The sequence below is a fragment of the Nipponia nippon genome, unplaced genomic scaffold (assembly GCF_047370975.1).
Source record: "Nipponia nippon isolate SJK-2023a ecotype South Korea unplaced genomic scaffold, ASM4737097v1 scaffold_25, whole genome shotgun sequence".
Classification (NCBI taxonomy): Eukaryota; Metazoa; Chordata; class Aves; order Pelecaniformes; family Threskiornithidae; genus Nipponia; species Nipponia nippon.
The window spans coordinates 7,377,334-7,391,643 of record NW_028262342.1 but is presented as its reverse complement, the minus strand read 5'-3'; the positions used below and the strand labels follow the sequence as shown (position 1 = coordinate 7,391,643).

The 14,310-nt window shown below is 53.2% G+C and overlaps 1 protein-coding gene across 17 annotated transcripts in view; it reads right to left on the bottom strand.

The window, feature by feature from the left end:
• Positions 1-137: 137 nt before the first annotated feature.
• Positions 138-14,310, bottom strand: part of ANKS1A (ankyrin repeat and sterile alpha motif domain containing 1A) — a 106,693-nt gene continuing 92,520 nt past the window's right edge. For 7 of the 17 annotated variants that reach the window (XM_087761717.1, XM_087761720.1, XM_087761722.1 and 4 more), the window contains 11 exons: positions 11,766-11,864; positions 11,216-11,368; positions 10,930-11,037; positions 7,996-8,160; positions 7,508-7,633; positions 7,205-7,276; positions 6,682-6,768; positions 6,161-6,298; positions 5,269-5,439; positions 4,702-4,800; positions 138-3,994 (listed from right to left, as the gene is read on the bottom strand). In XM_087761717.1, the coding sequence (XP_087617843.1) occupies positions 3,875-3,994; positions 4,702-4,800; positions 5,269-5,439; positions 6,161-6,298; positions 6,682-6,768; positions 7,205-7,276; positions 7,508-7,633; positions 7,996-8,160; positions 10,930-11,037; positions 11,216-11,368; positions 11,766-11,864 (1,338 nt within the window). In that variant the 3' untranslated portion in view covers positions 138-3,874. The remainder of the gene's footprint in view (positions 3,995-4,701; positions 4,801-5,268; positions 5,440-6,160; positions 6,299-6,681; positions 6,769-7,204; positions 7,277-7,507; positions 7,634-7,995; positions 8,161-10,929; positions 11,038-11,215; positions 11,369-11,765; positions 11,865-14,310) is intronic. The other 10 variants (XM_087761723.1, XM_087761727.1, XM_087761729.1 and 7 more) reach the window with 8 other exon arrangements.

Sequence of the window (14,310 nt, the reverse complement as noted above, 5' to 3'; positions counted from 1 at the left end):
GAGGCTGGAGAAGGGAGTCGTCTCCAGGTATTCAGTGCGTAAATGGGAAGAAATTGTGTCCTTGCCATAGAAATGTCAAGTACTGCAACGCAACGGTTCTCTGTAGGGGAAGCAAGCTTTGTACCATCGGTAATACTTGGCCACAACCACTGTGGGGTGAAAGATCCTTTGCAGACTCTTTTCCTTAAGTTATTTCCATTTGCTATAAAAGCATGGAGTAGCTTTGAAAACAACAGATGCAGACTTACCCTGCAAGGCTTCTCACACTGGAGGAAGTTATTTCCAAGAATTTGGCGTTCTCTACTGTTCACCCAGAACTGAAGCAAATTTAAGTACCATTATGAGATGCGCACACCACTCTCACTGCTAAGACTTTCTATTGTACTCCTTGCCGGACTGCGTGGGTTCTCAGTAAATAAGGAGATATCTGGGTTTTTTTTCCTCACCAAAAAACTGCAGTGCTACATTTAAACTGTGAACTGGATTTGCTCTATATCATTTCAGACGTTAAAAAAGAAACGGGTCGAAAGACATTTGTCTCAAACTAGAAAAGGTGACATCGCTCTTGGCCTCGGAAGTCTCAACTTTCCTTCGCTAGAAATGGAGAGAGCTGCTTTTCTCAGCTGGTGGCTGGGATCCCTTTCCCCCCTCTGCTTTGGGAGCCCTCACTGAGCAGCCATGCACCCACTCCGAGGCAGACACCAGTGCCAGATGGAGATGATCTTCGTGTCAGCAGGCCACTGCTTCTTAGGTCTCTGCCCCGTTACTACTTTTCCGTGGTAGGAGACAGCTGCCTGGAGATCAGCTTTTCAGAGGCAAACAGAAAGGAAGATAATGGAATGAATGATTTCCGAGTCATAAAAAACCAAGTGCTGGGAAAGATGAGGCGTATGGCCAGGAGATGAGACACAACAGTGAGGGTTATGGACATACAGCAGAAGCTTTGTAGTTTAGGCAGGGCTGCCTGTGATCCCAGCTGGGTTTGGACGGTCACCCTTAGAAAGGCACATGCTCTAGTGACCCGGTTTTAGGAGGTGCTGAGAACCTGCCCTTCCCAGCTGAAGGCAGGGGAGATGCAAGAGCTCAGACCCTCTAAAATCAGGTGTACGGGTGGGCAACTGCATGGTAAATGCTTACACATAGAAACTGCGCTACCACCGCTACCATTAATTCGGTTTCTCTTTGAAGGATATAGAAACCCTCAGGGCACTCTCACAGCTTGGAAAGCTGCTGATCAAACCCAAACCCACCTGTCGGAGCACCTTGGACACAGCAATATTCTGCTGTCCATGACGCTCCGGCTGGCAGGACGGCGCTGCAGCACTTCGGGCAGCTGCAGTGCGACCTCTGCTTCAGGGGTCTTTAGGCAGAGGAGCACTGGCTCTATGTTAAGGGGCTCCATGACATATGAAATATATGTACTAGACTGAGCTTTCCTTTTTTTGTTGTTGTTGCTGTAAGACAATCCCTTTAGTCCTCTCCCTCGGGTTCTTACTAGGCTGGCCCTTATTTTGAAGTCAGTTTGCCGCTCGGTGCCATTAAGCCACAATGGACTTGGGAGATCAAACCCATTCCTGAGAAAGAGCTAAATAAAGATTTTGAAACATCAGATTTCACCCCAAGTCTGGGGAAACAGAAGCTGTCAGGTGACAGCTCTAAAGCCCTGGCAAAACTTGGATGAGCTTGTTCTAGCCCCTAAATACCAGCTGTACAAATAGCCCAGGGCTGCTCTTCTGACCGCTCCCCGCTGGTGCCAACTGGTGATCGCGAAGGGAGATTTGGGGTAAATTCTAAAAGCTATTTTGGAAATGGAGCTTTAATAGAGATCTGAGTGCCTCCTCTTCCCCATTTATGTCCAAGATGTCCACCCAGACATCTCATGCAGAGGTGAGCAGGTAGCTGCGTCCACCTCTCTTCACAGCTCTCTAACACAGACCCACTGTCACCACCGGCTCTCCAAAACTGGGCTGCGAGGGGATTTTGCCAAGATGCAGAACCCACGGTGAGTTCAGACACTCCCATCAAGGTGCACATCAGCGAGCTCTGTGCAGCCCAGCTACTGCGTGGCTGCAGCCCTTCTCCCGCTGCCCCATCTGCTCAGCCCTCTCCCCGGGAAAGCTGCGACAGCCGCTGCCTGCGAGGAGCTGGTTGGGGTCCAAGACGCAGCTTTGCTACGTCTGTGCGAGTGAAGTACTTCATCTGTCAGGAGAGCGTCGGGGTTTGCTGCCACAGTGTGGAAGTCGCAGCGCCTTTCACTACAGGGTCTTAAAACTGCTCTGCAAATGGAGCGAGCCTCACACCCCCGAGAGGTAGGTAAGTACGTCCCCAGCCCATACACGGTTCTCTTCCCCTCTCTTTACACTCAGGTAAAGAGAGGCGAAGTTGCTTGGACGCACAGCAAGTTACGGAGAAGCAGCACTGAGGCAGGAGTCCTGCCTCCCAGCGCTGTTACTCATCAGATCATACTCCTCCTCCTTCTCTTCAGTTTCATCTCAATGAGCTTTGCAAACGCAAATGAAGCAACCAGGAGTAGGACCGTGGACGGTGCGCTGGGACTTTCACAGGGTTGTGTGGCATTCCCAGCCCTGTCCCAGCTCTGCTCTGACCTGTGCCAAGTGCCCTGTGGTCTCATGCAAACGATTCCCAGTCATACTCTGGAATTAAAAGCTGCTTCTACCAAGATACAGAGAAATGGGGATGTTTTCCCAGAGGAAAAACATGCACTCTTGAGAAACAGCCAGAAAAGGCAGAGGTCCCCACTGATGCAGTGAAATCCTTGCTCTCATGGATAGAAGGTGACAGATGTTTCAAGATCCCTATAGCCCTTATCGTGCAATGGTTTGTAGACTGAAAACAAGCTTTGGGATCAGCAGCAGACTGATTTCAATCACATTTCTCCCTTTGGCAAAAAAGCACAACTGCAGCAAGTCCGCTGAACGCAGCAGAGCTCTGGCTGCTTTATCAGATCTCTAACAGTATCCAGCCCCTCTCAAACACCTTTCCTTCCCAACACGGGGCTAACAACATGTGCCTTTAAAAGCTTAACCTCTTTACAATCTGCCAAGTGAGAGCTATGTGCATAGCTCACGAGAAGTTTGGTGAGTGTAAACAGGACTATGGTGGGGAAAAAAAGTCCTACGAGGGACTGAAATGCATTCAACCAAAACCACACCTATCTCTGAGAGGGGACAAAGCTCAGTGGGAACGATCGCACCCAGCCCAAACCCACGCTCCCGTCGGAGCAGGTTTTCCGCTCCAGGCTTCGAGAGGAGAGATTGCGGGCAAGGGTCCCCGTGAGGAAATCTAGTGAACGTGTGTTATTTGCAGACAGCATCACAGTGGTTAGTGTCAATTTGAATGGCAGGTAAGAAGAGGGGTGAGTTCACTGGAACAGTATGCAGCCGTGGCTCAGTCGGGAAGAAGAGGATCTAGGAGGAGGGAGTGCGTGCACCGCAGAGACAAGAGGTCTCCATCAGTCCAAGGATAAGAAGGTGAAATAGAAAAAAAGGCCCGGGGAGTGTCACATTGCCCCAGGGATTCACAGTGCCAGAGCAAGGGGCAAGACGTGAAAATGGCAGGCGGCTTCCTGGATCCACATCTCCGATTCCCCCAGCCTGCATCCCTCTGCACCTCCCACCTCACAGATATCTAACAGCGTGTTACCCTTGTTTCCGAGTAAGGAGAATTCACAGTGTTCAGTAGTGATCAGGTACAAAAGCCGTTTAAGTCTACAGTCTCCTAAGTGCTGCTGCCTTTGACGTAGTGCCTACGCGGGGCTCAGTGCGAGCAGCTGGAGGAAGAGGGAGTTTAGAACAGCAGACAGATCAGATCGCAAAGGCACGGTTAGACTAGGTGGACACGGGGTGTGTTTGCTTTAGAAGATAGTGGTCTCATACTTAGTGCTGAGGGTCCGCTTGGAGTCCTGTTTGGGGTCCACGACCCAGGAGACACTGGCATGAGACTGGGAGTCTTGGTCCACTTCAGGGGGGTCCAGCTAGAAAATAAGGAAAGAAAGGGCATGTTAGGTCATCCGTGCTTCTGGGACAGAACAACTGGGGATTCAACGCACGGAGAGGCTGCTGCTCTGCCTAATGCCCATCCCAAAAACATGCATGTGTGCGGGGAAGCAGCTCTCACTGGGGAGGCATTCGAGTCCTTCATAGCTAAAACACATCTAGCCACATCAGTCACAACCCAGCACCCTGAGATGACTTTGTGAGTTAGGCCTGCAAGCCCCTATTACCATTAGTGACAGCTTCACTTCATCTCACAAACAAGCATGAAAAATTCAGCGCTATAAAGATGGCACTACAAAAAAAAAAAAAGAGGCAAAGGGAGAGAGGGAGACAGCTCCTGGCAGGTAAGCTCCCATGTGATTTACTCTCCTGACCAAGCAAGGCTCTTTCATCTTGTCCTCCTAAATCAGGATCCTACAGGAAGGTTAACAACACCAGAAAGAGCAACGCAGTTAGTTGGGAGCTGCCACTCTACATCAGCGGGGACGGACATCAGCGGTTTGTCCCTGGGGTTCATCTGAGCCCATGGCACAGCCCTGGAACGAGTGGGGAGGGAAGACAGCAGTGAGGCAGGACACGGGACCACAGCAGGAGACGCAGGAAGCGGGGAGGCAGGCGGGCCGGTGGCAGCTGGGGCAGCCTGGGTCGGTTCGTAATGGAAGATGGCAGGAAGAAGGGTAAAGACCTTAGCTCCGGGACTAACAGACTGCAGCGGCAGGTAGGAGGGGCGGTGTGTTGTACAGGTGTGACAGTGACAACAGCGAGTGTCAGGAGGGAGCGGCACCTGAGCGGGGGGAGCAAGCAGAACACAGACAAAAGGAGACATTAAAGGAAGGCAATGACTTATGTAGCAGTCCCTGCTCCTCAGCAGCTCCAGTCTTGGCTGGTTTTGGCTACAGGGGCACTCCCATGCTGCAAACCACAGGTTACCTACTGATCCTACTGTGGCTCTGCAGGGTTTGCACATGGCAGCTGTGCTGGACCCAGCAGGGCACTTAACCCCCATCCCACCTGGGCTATTTTCACCTCTGCTTGCCCTAATCCTACCAGGGGAAGCCCTAACACCGCAGCAGGACTGCCAGCAGAGCCACGGACACCGCAATATCAGCAGTGCCTGAAGCTACAGGCACCGTGTCTGCATTTGGGCTCCCCACACCACAAAGGGGAGGTTTAAGTGTGCGGTACCCAAGAGAAATCCCAGCTCAGACCATGCAGATCGCACCCGGCAGCCTGCCGGCCCGCACATACGTACTGCAGATTTCCTCATGCCGGCTCGCGGTTTAGGCACCGGTTTGGAAGATTTTGTTTCGATCATTTCTCCTGCTGCAGCACCCAGAGGCTTCGCTCTCTGGGCTTGGAGGGCCAGCTGGTAGGCGACCTCGAATGCCTGCCCCAACGTGAGGATGATCTCGTACGTCAGGTTCTTTGGAGAGACCACAGAAAACACAAAGCCGTTAGGTGCATACGAGCTACCTCGCCCTGTGCAGAGTCCATGGGCTCAGCAGCTTGCTCTGGAGATGCAGACCTCAGCAGAGCCCATCACCTTTCCATTAGCAGGTCGCATCCTGCCATATCCCTGGCAAAGCCGCTCTGCACGCATGGGGCAGCGCTGAGTTCCTGCCCCAAGCTGCCTCCATGCTCACACAGCCCCGGCCAGTGGGACGACCTGGGAACCTGCTACAGCCCCTCAAGCATCACAGTTTAGCAGCGTTTTGCATTGTAAAGAGAAAAAGCCTAAACATCTTGTACAGCCGATTCTGCCCAAGAATAAAAGAAAGTTATGCTTCCACATTCTCAGTGAATTAAAAGGCTGTTAAATCAGCCTATTATGCTCAACATAATTGAGAGCGTATTAGGGTTTTGTTCACAGCATATTCCCCAGGAGGGAAAAACTCCTGCCCTGCTTTATTCAGCACTGGAGAATACAGTAACGAAGCCAGACAAATATTCTCTGTCAACAGCGCTCCAAAGTAAAAGCATTTTGAGCCAGGACTCAGAAAGGAATATTTTAGGGTAGAAACAAGTAAAAGAGCCCTAGAACAGACCAGATCCTGATCTGACTCGCCAATAAAACTGAGTGATGAAACAAGTGGACTGCAAAGGACTGCAGCGCGCTGTGAGATGAGATGCGATAACCCACTCACCACATCCACGGTGCTGAAGACATGGCAGTAGTGGTGGCTGGTCTGCAGGTCCTTGGTGATGTAGGCAAACGTGCAGAGATCCTCGGGGTCCTGAGCAGCGCAGGAGATGTTCCGGATCTCGTGCTCAGCAATGACATTCTGCCGGGGTCAACCACAAGCACCTGTCACCCTTCTGGGGACGGCAAATACACCCGGCAAACGGTGGTCGTGGCAAGCGTGTACTGGGGGCAGGGAGTAAAACAGGTACTGGCAGGGAGGGGGGTCCCCCAGCCAGACCAGTCCTAGCTCCCTCCCATGGTAGGAATAAATAGCAACATGGCCCACAAGCAGCCACTTTGCTAAGCCTTTGGCAGTCAGATAACCATCACCACCTTGGTGCTCTCCTGTAGTCCTGAGAAGCTGGGCTCCTCAGGATCAGCTGTGGCTTCTGGAGCCACGAGGTGTGACCTACAAGCCCCCAGGCAGGTGGGACTGCAGGTCTTGTCCCTCCAGACACCAACTTCGAGGCATCTGAAGCTCACCTTGTTAGAGGCATCGATGAACTTCACCCCTTTGTATGTGATGGACAGAATTATGGTTGGGATCTTCTTCATATGCTCTGTGGATTTCTTCAGAAACAACAACATTCAAGTGACCAGTTGTGAACAAATGCTCCCTTCTTCACCATCACCCCAGCCCACCCCAGAGACCCCCAGGCCACTGCCCCACAAAGGCAGGCTTTGGGGGTCTTGGACCAGGAGAAGGAAAGCCTGCTCCTGGTGGAAGCAGAGGGGAAGGGACGGGGACCTGAAGCAAACCCAGCACCTCCTTCCCCAGTGAAAACACTCGTTCTCCCTCTGCACAGACCTTCCCACTACGGGGAAAAGTGCTGGGGAGGGGCAGTTCATCAGTGACAGCGGCACAGCCTGTTAGGTGGTCTGGGTCCCTGCTCTGCACAGGGCAGCTTCCAGGGTTTGGGGAACCACTGAGATCCCCCCATTCCCCTCTCCACATCATCTACCACTGGGTGTGAGTGAATCCCCCCTGTCCCCGTGGCCTCCGTACCCTCATCTTGGCACAGGCGTCCTGCGTAGACTCCGTCCCTCGGAGGTCTTTGATCAACATGGAGCCCAAGTACTGTTTGGAAGAGGGGGAGATGTTAACGTGCTCCCAGACATCCTAAAGGCTTCAGGCAAGAAACCCTGCCAACCCCAAGGCAATGCCACGGCTCCATGAGCAGCCAGCAGTCGTGGCTCGGGAGGGACAGGTCACCCAGGGAGGGGGAGGAAGCACATCAACTCCACACGCAAGAACCTGACCCCAGAGCCTCCTCATCCTCACCACCCCCACAAGCCAAAAGCCACTTACGTTGGCCTCGTACCCGCAGGACTCGAAGATGAGCTTCTCTGGCTGGTGCTGCCAGTTTTGGACTGGGGCGTATGGGGCAGCCAGGCTGGGGGGGCGCAGGGTCAGTTTTGACTCCCGACGGTCCTCCTGGAAGGGAAAAAATACAGATGTGAAGCCACAACAGGTCCAACCTGGGTTGAAACACAGATCCCAGGAGGGCTCTTTGGGTTGATGCAATTGAGGTTCGCAATGGCCAAATCCCATGGGGCTGGGAGGAGGCAGCAGGCTGCGGGTGAAGGTGCCAGTGCTGATGGAAGTCTGAGTCACCCATTTTCAAGGTGAGATTGAGGCAAAAACGAGCTGCTGGCTCTAATGCTGAGGGAAGCTGTGCCTGAGTGGCTCTGTGGCTTTCCATGCATCACCCTAACTCCTCGCTGGCTCCAGAGAAGGGGGAGTCTGCACTGAACTGAGCAGAGGGGCCCCCAGGACACACAAAAGCACCCACTGACCTGTGCTTTGTAGCGCTCAGCTCTGGAGTAGGGAGCAACCTCGGTGCCACGGTCGTGTTGCCTCTTCCCGGTATCCCCGGAGGGCAGCAGGAGATCGGCAGATCTGCCCGTGCAGGAGTCATTCTGGCTCAGGGGTGATGATGTCTGGGACATCAAGTCCTGGCACTGAAAGAGGCAGACACCAGTGACCATCCTGGTCAGCCTGTGCCACCGCCGTGCCCACCCCTCGCTCACCTTTACAGTGCCTGACACAAAGGGTGCAATGAACAGAGTGAACGAGGGCAGCTCCTGCTCTGCAGGCTCCTGCCTCAGTGTCATCAATCATACCATTTATTTTCTGCATGATACCCCTGATTTGCTCCAGGTTTCAGGTAGGTATGTCCTTTCTGCTGAGCACGCCTCTGCCTCCTGTGAGCTCATCCCAGAAGGGCAGGAGACATGCTGAGCTACGGGCAGGGTGTTTATAGAGGAACAGGCTCCGCTAAAGCACTAAGCAAAGCACTCAAAGCCGCTGATGATCAGCCACCGTGGGAGAGAAGCCCTGGGAGCCCAGTGAGAGGTCAGCCCAGATGCCTGACAGCCTGGCTCCTACTGCAGGCAAGATGCCTGTACGTGCCAACCGGCCCGGCAGACAATGCGGGAAGCTCACAGCTGCAACACGCATTAGTCCTATTCAACGGACTTGCTTAATTTGCCATTGACGTCCTTCCGCTCCCCACGCCGGAGCCAGGCGCTGGATCGCACCAGCTGTAGCACCAGGAAATGCCGCAAATGGCCCATTCTCCTACACAGCCTCCCCGTCCAGCATATCAATCAGTTGATGCTGCACCAAAGGACTCCTCTCCCCCCTCAACAGCCCTGCCTTCAGTCTCTTTGGTCTCAAGAGGATGTTTCAGAGAATTGCAGATCCTCAGCTGGCTGCTGCCCGTCCGGGCTTTTGTTGTCTGAAAAGGGGGCGGTTGAGCAGCGGGGCGAAGGTGCGGGGTTTGTACGTGACACCCTCCCGGCAACCGAGCACACACTCCCGATGCAGTACCAGTGTGAATCCGCTCTTTTTTTACACCTGAAGCCCGGTTCCTTAAAAATCTGGTGTGAGCAAGCAGGGCACAGCAGCCCAACTTGCTTCAGCTAAGACTGTTTTGGTTGAAAAGCCTTGGGAATCCAAGGCAAGAGGGAAGAGCTCTGCAGCAGGGCAAGGACCAGATGTCTGGGATGGGGAAACTCCAATCACTCCCAATTCCTGCTCCAGGAAGTTGATATGCAAACACTGGGAGGAAGCAGAACGACACGCTCGCCCTCCATGGCACGCCGCCCTGCTCCCGAGCTCACAGGTTAGCCGCAAGCTCAACGGGTTTTGCCAAACTCAGCTCTCAAATGTCGGTTTTCAGGAAGAATGGCAAACGCGATGGCTCCCCTTCCAGCCAACCCCGATAACAAAGGGCCTGACATCCAAAGGCTGCCACTCCCGCAGCAAAAAATCAACATCCACAAATCATGTCGAGTGCTATTTGGCAGCGAGAGCAAGAGCTCTAGAGAAGCCCAGCCGGCCCAGGGAGACAGATCTCGGACTCCCAGCCAGTGCAATCAAAACACTAGCTCCCAGCTGCGTCCCATCTCACCAGCTGAGCCATGTCACACTCCTGCCTGCGGGATGGCTGCCTGGCATCTGGCCAGGAAACAAGGGGAAGAAAGTCAGCTCGGTATTCCCCTTCGGTGCAGGGCACAGAGGTGGGAGTAGCACCCTGCTACCCATTCAGTGCAGGCACCCACCTTGCATGGAGGCACCTGATCCGAAGGAGCTGCCTGACATTTCCCATGGGGCAGGCATCCAGAATTTGACCTGCAAGGGCTGAACGCTATCTTTCCCCACTCATTTCAATAGCAGGGTCATGCCTGTGCAAGTATTTGCTGCTTGGGTCACTGGAGTTGATAAGGTGAAAAGCTGAACAGATACAGCTGGCCACCTTAAGATTTCTCCCAGCACTGATGTGTTTGCACACTTCAGCTTTGTTTTGCACAGGGAAGATGGAGTTTGACCCACAAAGAAAGCTAAGAGCTGGGAAACTCATCCACCACTTCAGCTAGAGTGTGTCTGTCCAAATAAATGGTGACGTTTGCTGTTGTGGGGCCCAGCCATAGCAGAATTTGTACAGCACGTCGTCAAATTTGTAATTTGTTTTCACTCTGCCCAAGTGCTCTAGGTGCTCTGGTCAAGTCAGAGCCAGCCTGGCTGTTACATTTCCCAAGTTCTGCTTGACCATGCTGGGAGTGGGAGCATTGGGCTCTGCATCATCTCCAGCAGCAGCCAAGGTGCATCCATGGGAACTGTTTAACACAAAACACTTCCCTCCTCCGCACAGCCAGATGTGCAGTTGCCTCAATGCTTCATGAACTTTCTTCCCAAACCACCAAGTATCTGAGAACCAGGACTAACCCAAGCTTCCAGGTCAAATCGATTTGTTTTAATAAGAAACAAGCCATTTAGGTTTTACCCTTCCCTTTTTTTAAAAAGCAATGCAATTTTCAAAGATCACTCTCTATGCTTATTACTCTCAATACTTACCTTCAAAGGAATTTTAACTTAAATATTGACATTGTAGGTTTTTTTTCCTCTTTTTTATTGATTTTGCTAGGCAGAATTTCCTGAGCATGAAAGCAGCAGAGTAAGGCTGAACGTGCTTCCCTCTCTGAGCCTGGATACCCATCCAGGACCTGAGCTCTCAGTAAACATCCTCTACAGATCTCCGAGTCCCTCAGAGGTGATAACTGCTAATCAGAAAGGGGGCAATTATTCCTGACAGACCTAGGTTTAGCTCTTTGAAAGGAAGGAAGGAAAGTGAAGGACAGCCAGGGCTGAAGAAAGTACCCTGGCCACTGCCGCGCACGCTCCGCACAGACACACCAGCCAGGCAGGGAACACAAACAGTGACTCACTCTCAGCTGCGAGAACCGCGGTGGCTTTGCTGGTGGCTCTTCATACGGTCTGTCTGCCAGGGAGGCGATGATCCTCTTCCGATGGCCGAGCAGATTCACTTTCAACACCTGCAGGGAGAGACCACGGTCACTGTAGGCTTTCTTGCCCTTGGCACAAAGCAAAACTTTCTCTCTTCGAGCAGCGTTGTTCCCATTTAACACGACTCCCTGCAAGTCACAGCCTTGTGAGCCTGGAGAGAACGTGGGCAGGACCTCACTGCCGTGGCAAGAGAAAGGCAATACTCACGTTTACTATTTCAAGCTCCCAGAGGTTCTTCACAGTGTCAATAGAGCTGTAGCCACTCGAGAGGAAGGACTGAATGTAATCCTGCAGCCCCAAAGAGTCGAGCCATGCGGGAACTGAAGGCTGGCTGTTCCCATCACAGCCCAGGGGTTTCAACTGTAAAACCACAAGAAGGGGGTTAAAAGCCCCAGGGGGCTGGGATCCCAAGGCATACAGCATCAATTCAAATTAAAAACCATCATCATCTCCACTAGCAGCTTTAAAGTAACAAAAATTACTGTATAAGCAAGGAATGCACTTGGGATCAAGACTGGCAGGAGGGACAGCCACCCTCTCCCCAGTATGGAGTCACCCCATCCACATAGCTTGGCAGACCAATATACTCCTTTGCCTCTCTGCTATTCCCAAACCCTTTCCCACAGCCCCTGCGATCCCTCCATGAGTCACAGGGATGTGGCTGGAGTCACAGGGGACGGCTTTTGTTTCCTCTGCTTTCACAGCCGTGCTGGGCAATGCCCTGTCCCTGCTTCACGTGAGGGGTGTCAGTGCTGACCTTCGGGAGGGAGCGAGCGGCCTGGAGGAGCTTCCGACGGTGCTGTGGGTCACCGATCCCGATGTCCCGAAGGTCCTGGTCTTCCATGACATTACAGCCCTGCGGGGACAGGAAGGAGCGACATGGGAGCAGAGGGCAACAGAAGCCACATCAGGTGCAGGAGTGGAGAACATGCACATTACAGCACCCTCCTGACCTCACCTCCCAGCACATCCCCACAGCAGGAGGAAGAGGAGGAGGAAGGCTCCCAAGGATGGCAGCTCTGCCCCATGTACCTAACTCGGGCACCAAGAGAGCTGACATGAGAGGGGCTGCGGCACAGACAGCATCGGTGGGGGAGAGCACCACCATCCCCTCCCTCCCGCAGCCTGCTCTGCAGCATCCTCGTTAGATTTCAGGCCATCGCTTACAGCAACCTTCCTGTTCGATGCACAGATGCTTTAATCACTGCATAACAACGCCCAAGTAAACCCCAGTCCCCCTCCATGCATGATGCCTGAGAAGGGGCACTTGGCTCTGCTCAGCCTCTCTCCACGGCCACAGAGAAATCCGAATTTCTTTCTGTGAGATCAGGCAACCTAGTGAAGGTCAGATTTATCCTCCGTCCCCTGGGCAGGGAGACAGCCCATCCCGATCTGGCAGAGATGCTCTAGTCGCCACACACCGCTCTGTTAAAGCCCATTTTCTGCCCCTCTTCCCCCTGCCGAGCAAGAGCGGATGCATGCAGAGCACGCTGACTTTAGACCCCTCTTAAGAGCCTCTATCACAACCTGCTTCCCTGCCCCTCGTACCTGGGGAGAGCTCAGCGGGAAGCCCGGGCACGTCTCCCCATGGCTGGAAGAACCACGCTCCTGTTTGACCGAGGGCTTCAGCTCGAGCCCGGACCCCCCCTCCCCGTCCTGCCTCCCTCTGCTCTCAGGAGAGTCACAGCTGAAGGTCTGAGCTGACAGCGTTTTGCTGTTCCACATTTTGGTTTTGTAAGAGAAACCTAATTAAAATTGGCTGCCGGGCAATACGCTGCTGCAGGGGCACGCAGGCTGCGGGAACAGCGGGCTGAACGGCCAGGGCTTCAGGAGGGGAAGATCGCCAAATATCCTCTATAAAGGGCAGCAAATGTTTTATATTCCTTTGCACCCCACACTTTCTGTAGTATTTCAGCACATATGTTTTGCTAAGTACTACCTGCTTTAAATACAACAGCTAAATGCATTTGGCAATGGCTTTACGAGAGTCACCGGGTGCATTTCATGGAGCCAGATGCCAGTCCTGCGGCCAAACACTGGCTGGCTCGCTCCCGGCAATGCCAGCGTCCACTTCGCTCCTGCCTTGCTTGGTTTGTGCCTGGTCTATGACAGCACCAAGCCTGGGCAGCATCGCTCCCACCACTTCCATGGCCTGGTGTGATAACTGCTGGGTAGGATACCATGCGGCTCTCTGCTCCCCAGAGCTGCTCTTTCCCTCGGCCGCAGAGATAAGCGTTCAGAAAAACAGAGAATTAATGCTACAGATAAGAGATGCCCGAAGCAACGGCACTGGGAGAGCTGCCCTCAGAGGCCAGACTGCAGAGAAACAATTATTTAGCAAATGACAGTGGCAAATTAAAGCAGTGGGTGGCAGGGAAGCAGGGCCCTGCAGACACTCCGTGACTTGTCAGCACCCACAGCACCGAGGCAGAGGCTCTGCTGCCCCCATCCTCCCTTGGCAGGCAGGGATGCCGGACGCCCTCAATTCCTGGCAGGCCATGGGGGGACCGAGACCGCAGATCCGGAGCAGACAGCCACAGTACAAAAGCATTTGTCTAAGAATTGTTTAAACAGCAGAAAGAGCTGGGACTAAAGACCCTGCAGCTGATTAGGGTGGTTCACTCTCTGTTTTCCAAAAGGTCAGTTTATACCAGCAGGCTGCAGCGCTGGTCTGCAGTGCCACTGCCTGCTGCCAGCTGGAAAGAGCTACTGCTCCTGCTTGAGATGGCACCGTGGGTGGGCGGCAGCTCTGCAGGGGCACGGGGCCACACCGATACCTGCCTTGCCTTTCTGGGATTGCACCCCACATCCTGCAAGCAAGGCCATGTAAAACCCCTGGGTCTCACCTGAGTGGTAATGCTACCCACAAAGCTCTGTGCAAGGACGTAACTATGTCATATAAGCTGCTCTGTGCATTCCTCAATTGCACAAAATATATTAAAAAAAAAAAAAAAGGATTTTTGTTGGTTGAAGGCTCTGAGGGTGCCCATTTGGTGCAAGAGCAGCAGCAGGCTCTGCTGCATCGAAAGCAAACTCTCTATGTGAGTAAAGCGGAGAGGCTGCCACTGTCAGAGGCAGTGATCACTCCGGCTTGTCAGCAGCAGCAAAAAGAAATGAAAACATCCCTCCCCTTTCTTGCTCACAAATTTTAAGCCAAAGAGCCACATTTAATGTGTGTTCCTGTAACAGCAGGAGATTGTGTGCTCAGCTCAGGGAAAGAGGGAAAGGATTAAAGGCAGCTTAACTCCCCTGACATGCACCTTACCTGGCATAAGCGTTTTTGCATGCAACAGCTCTGCTAC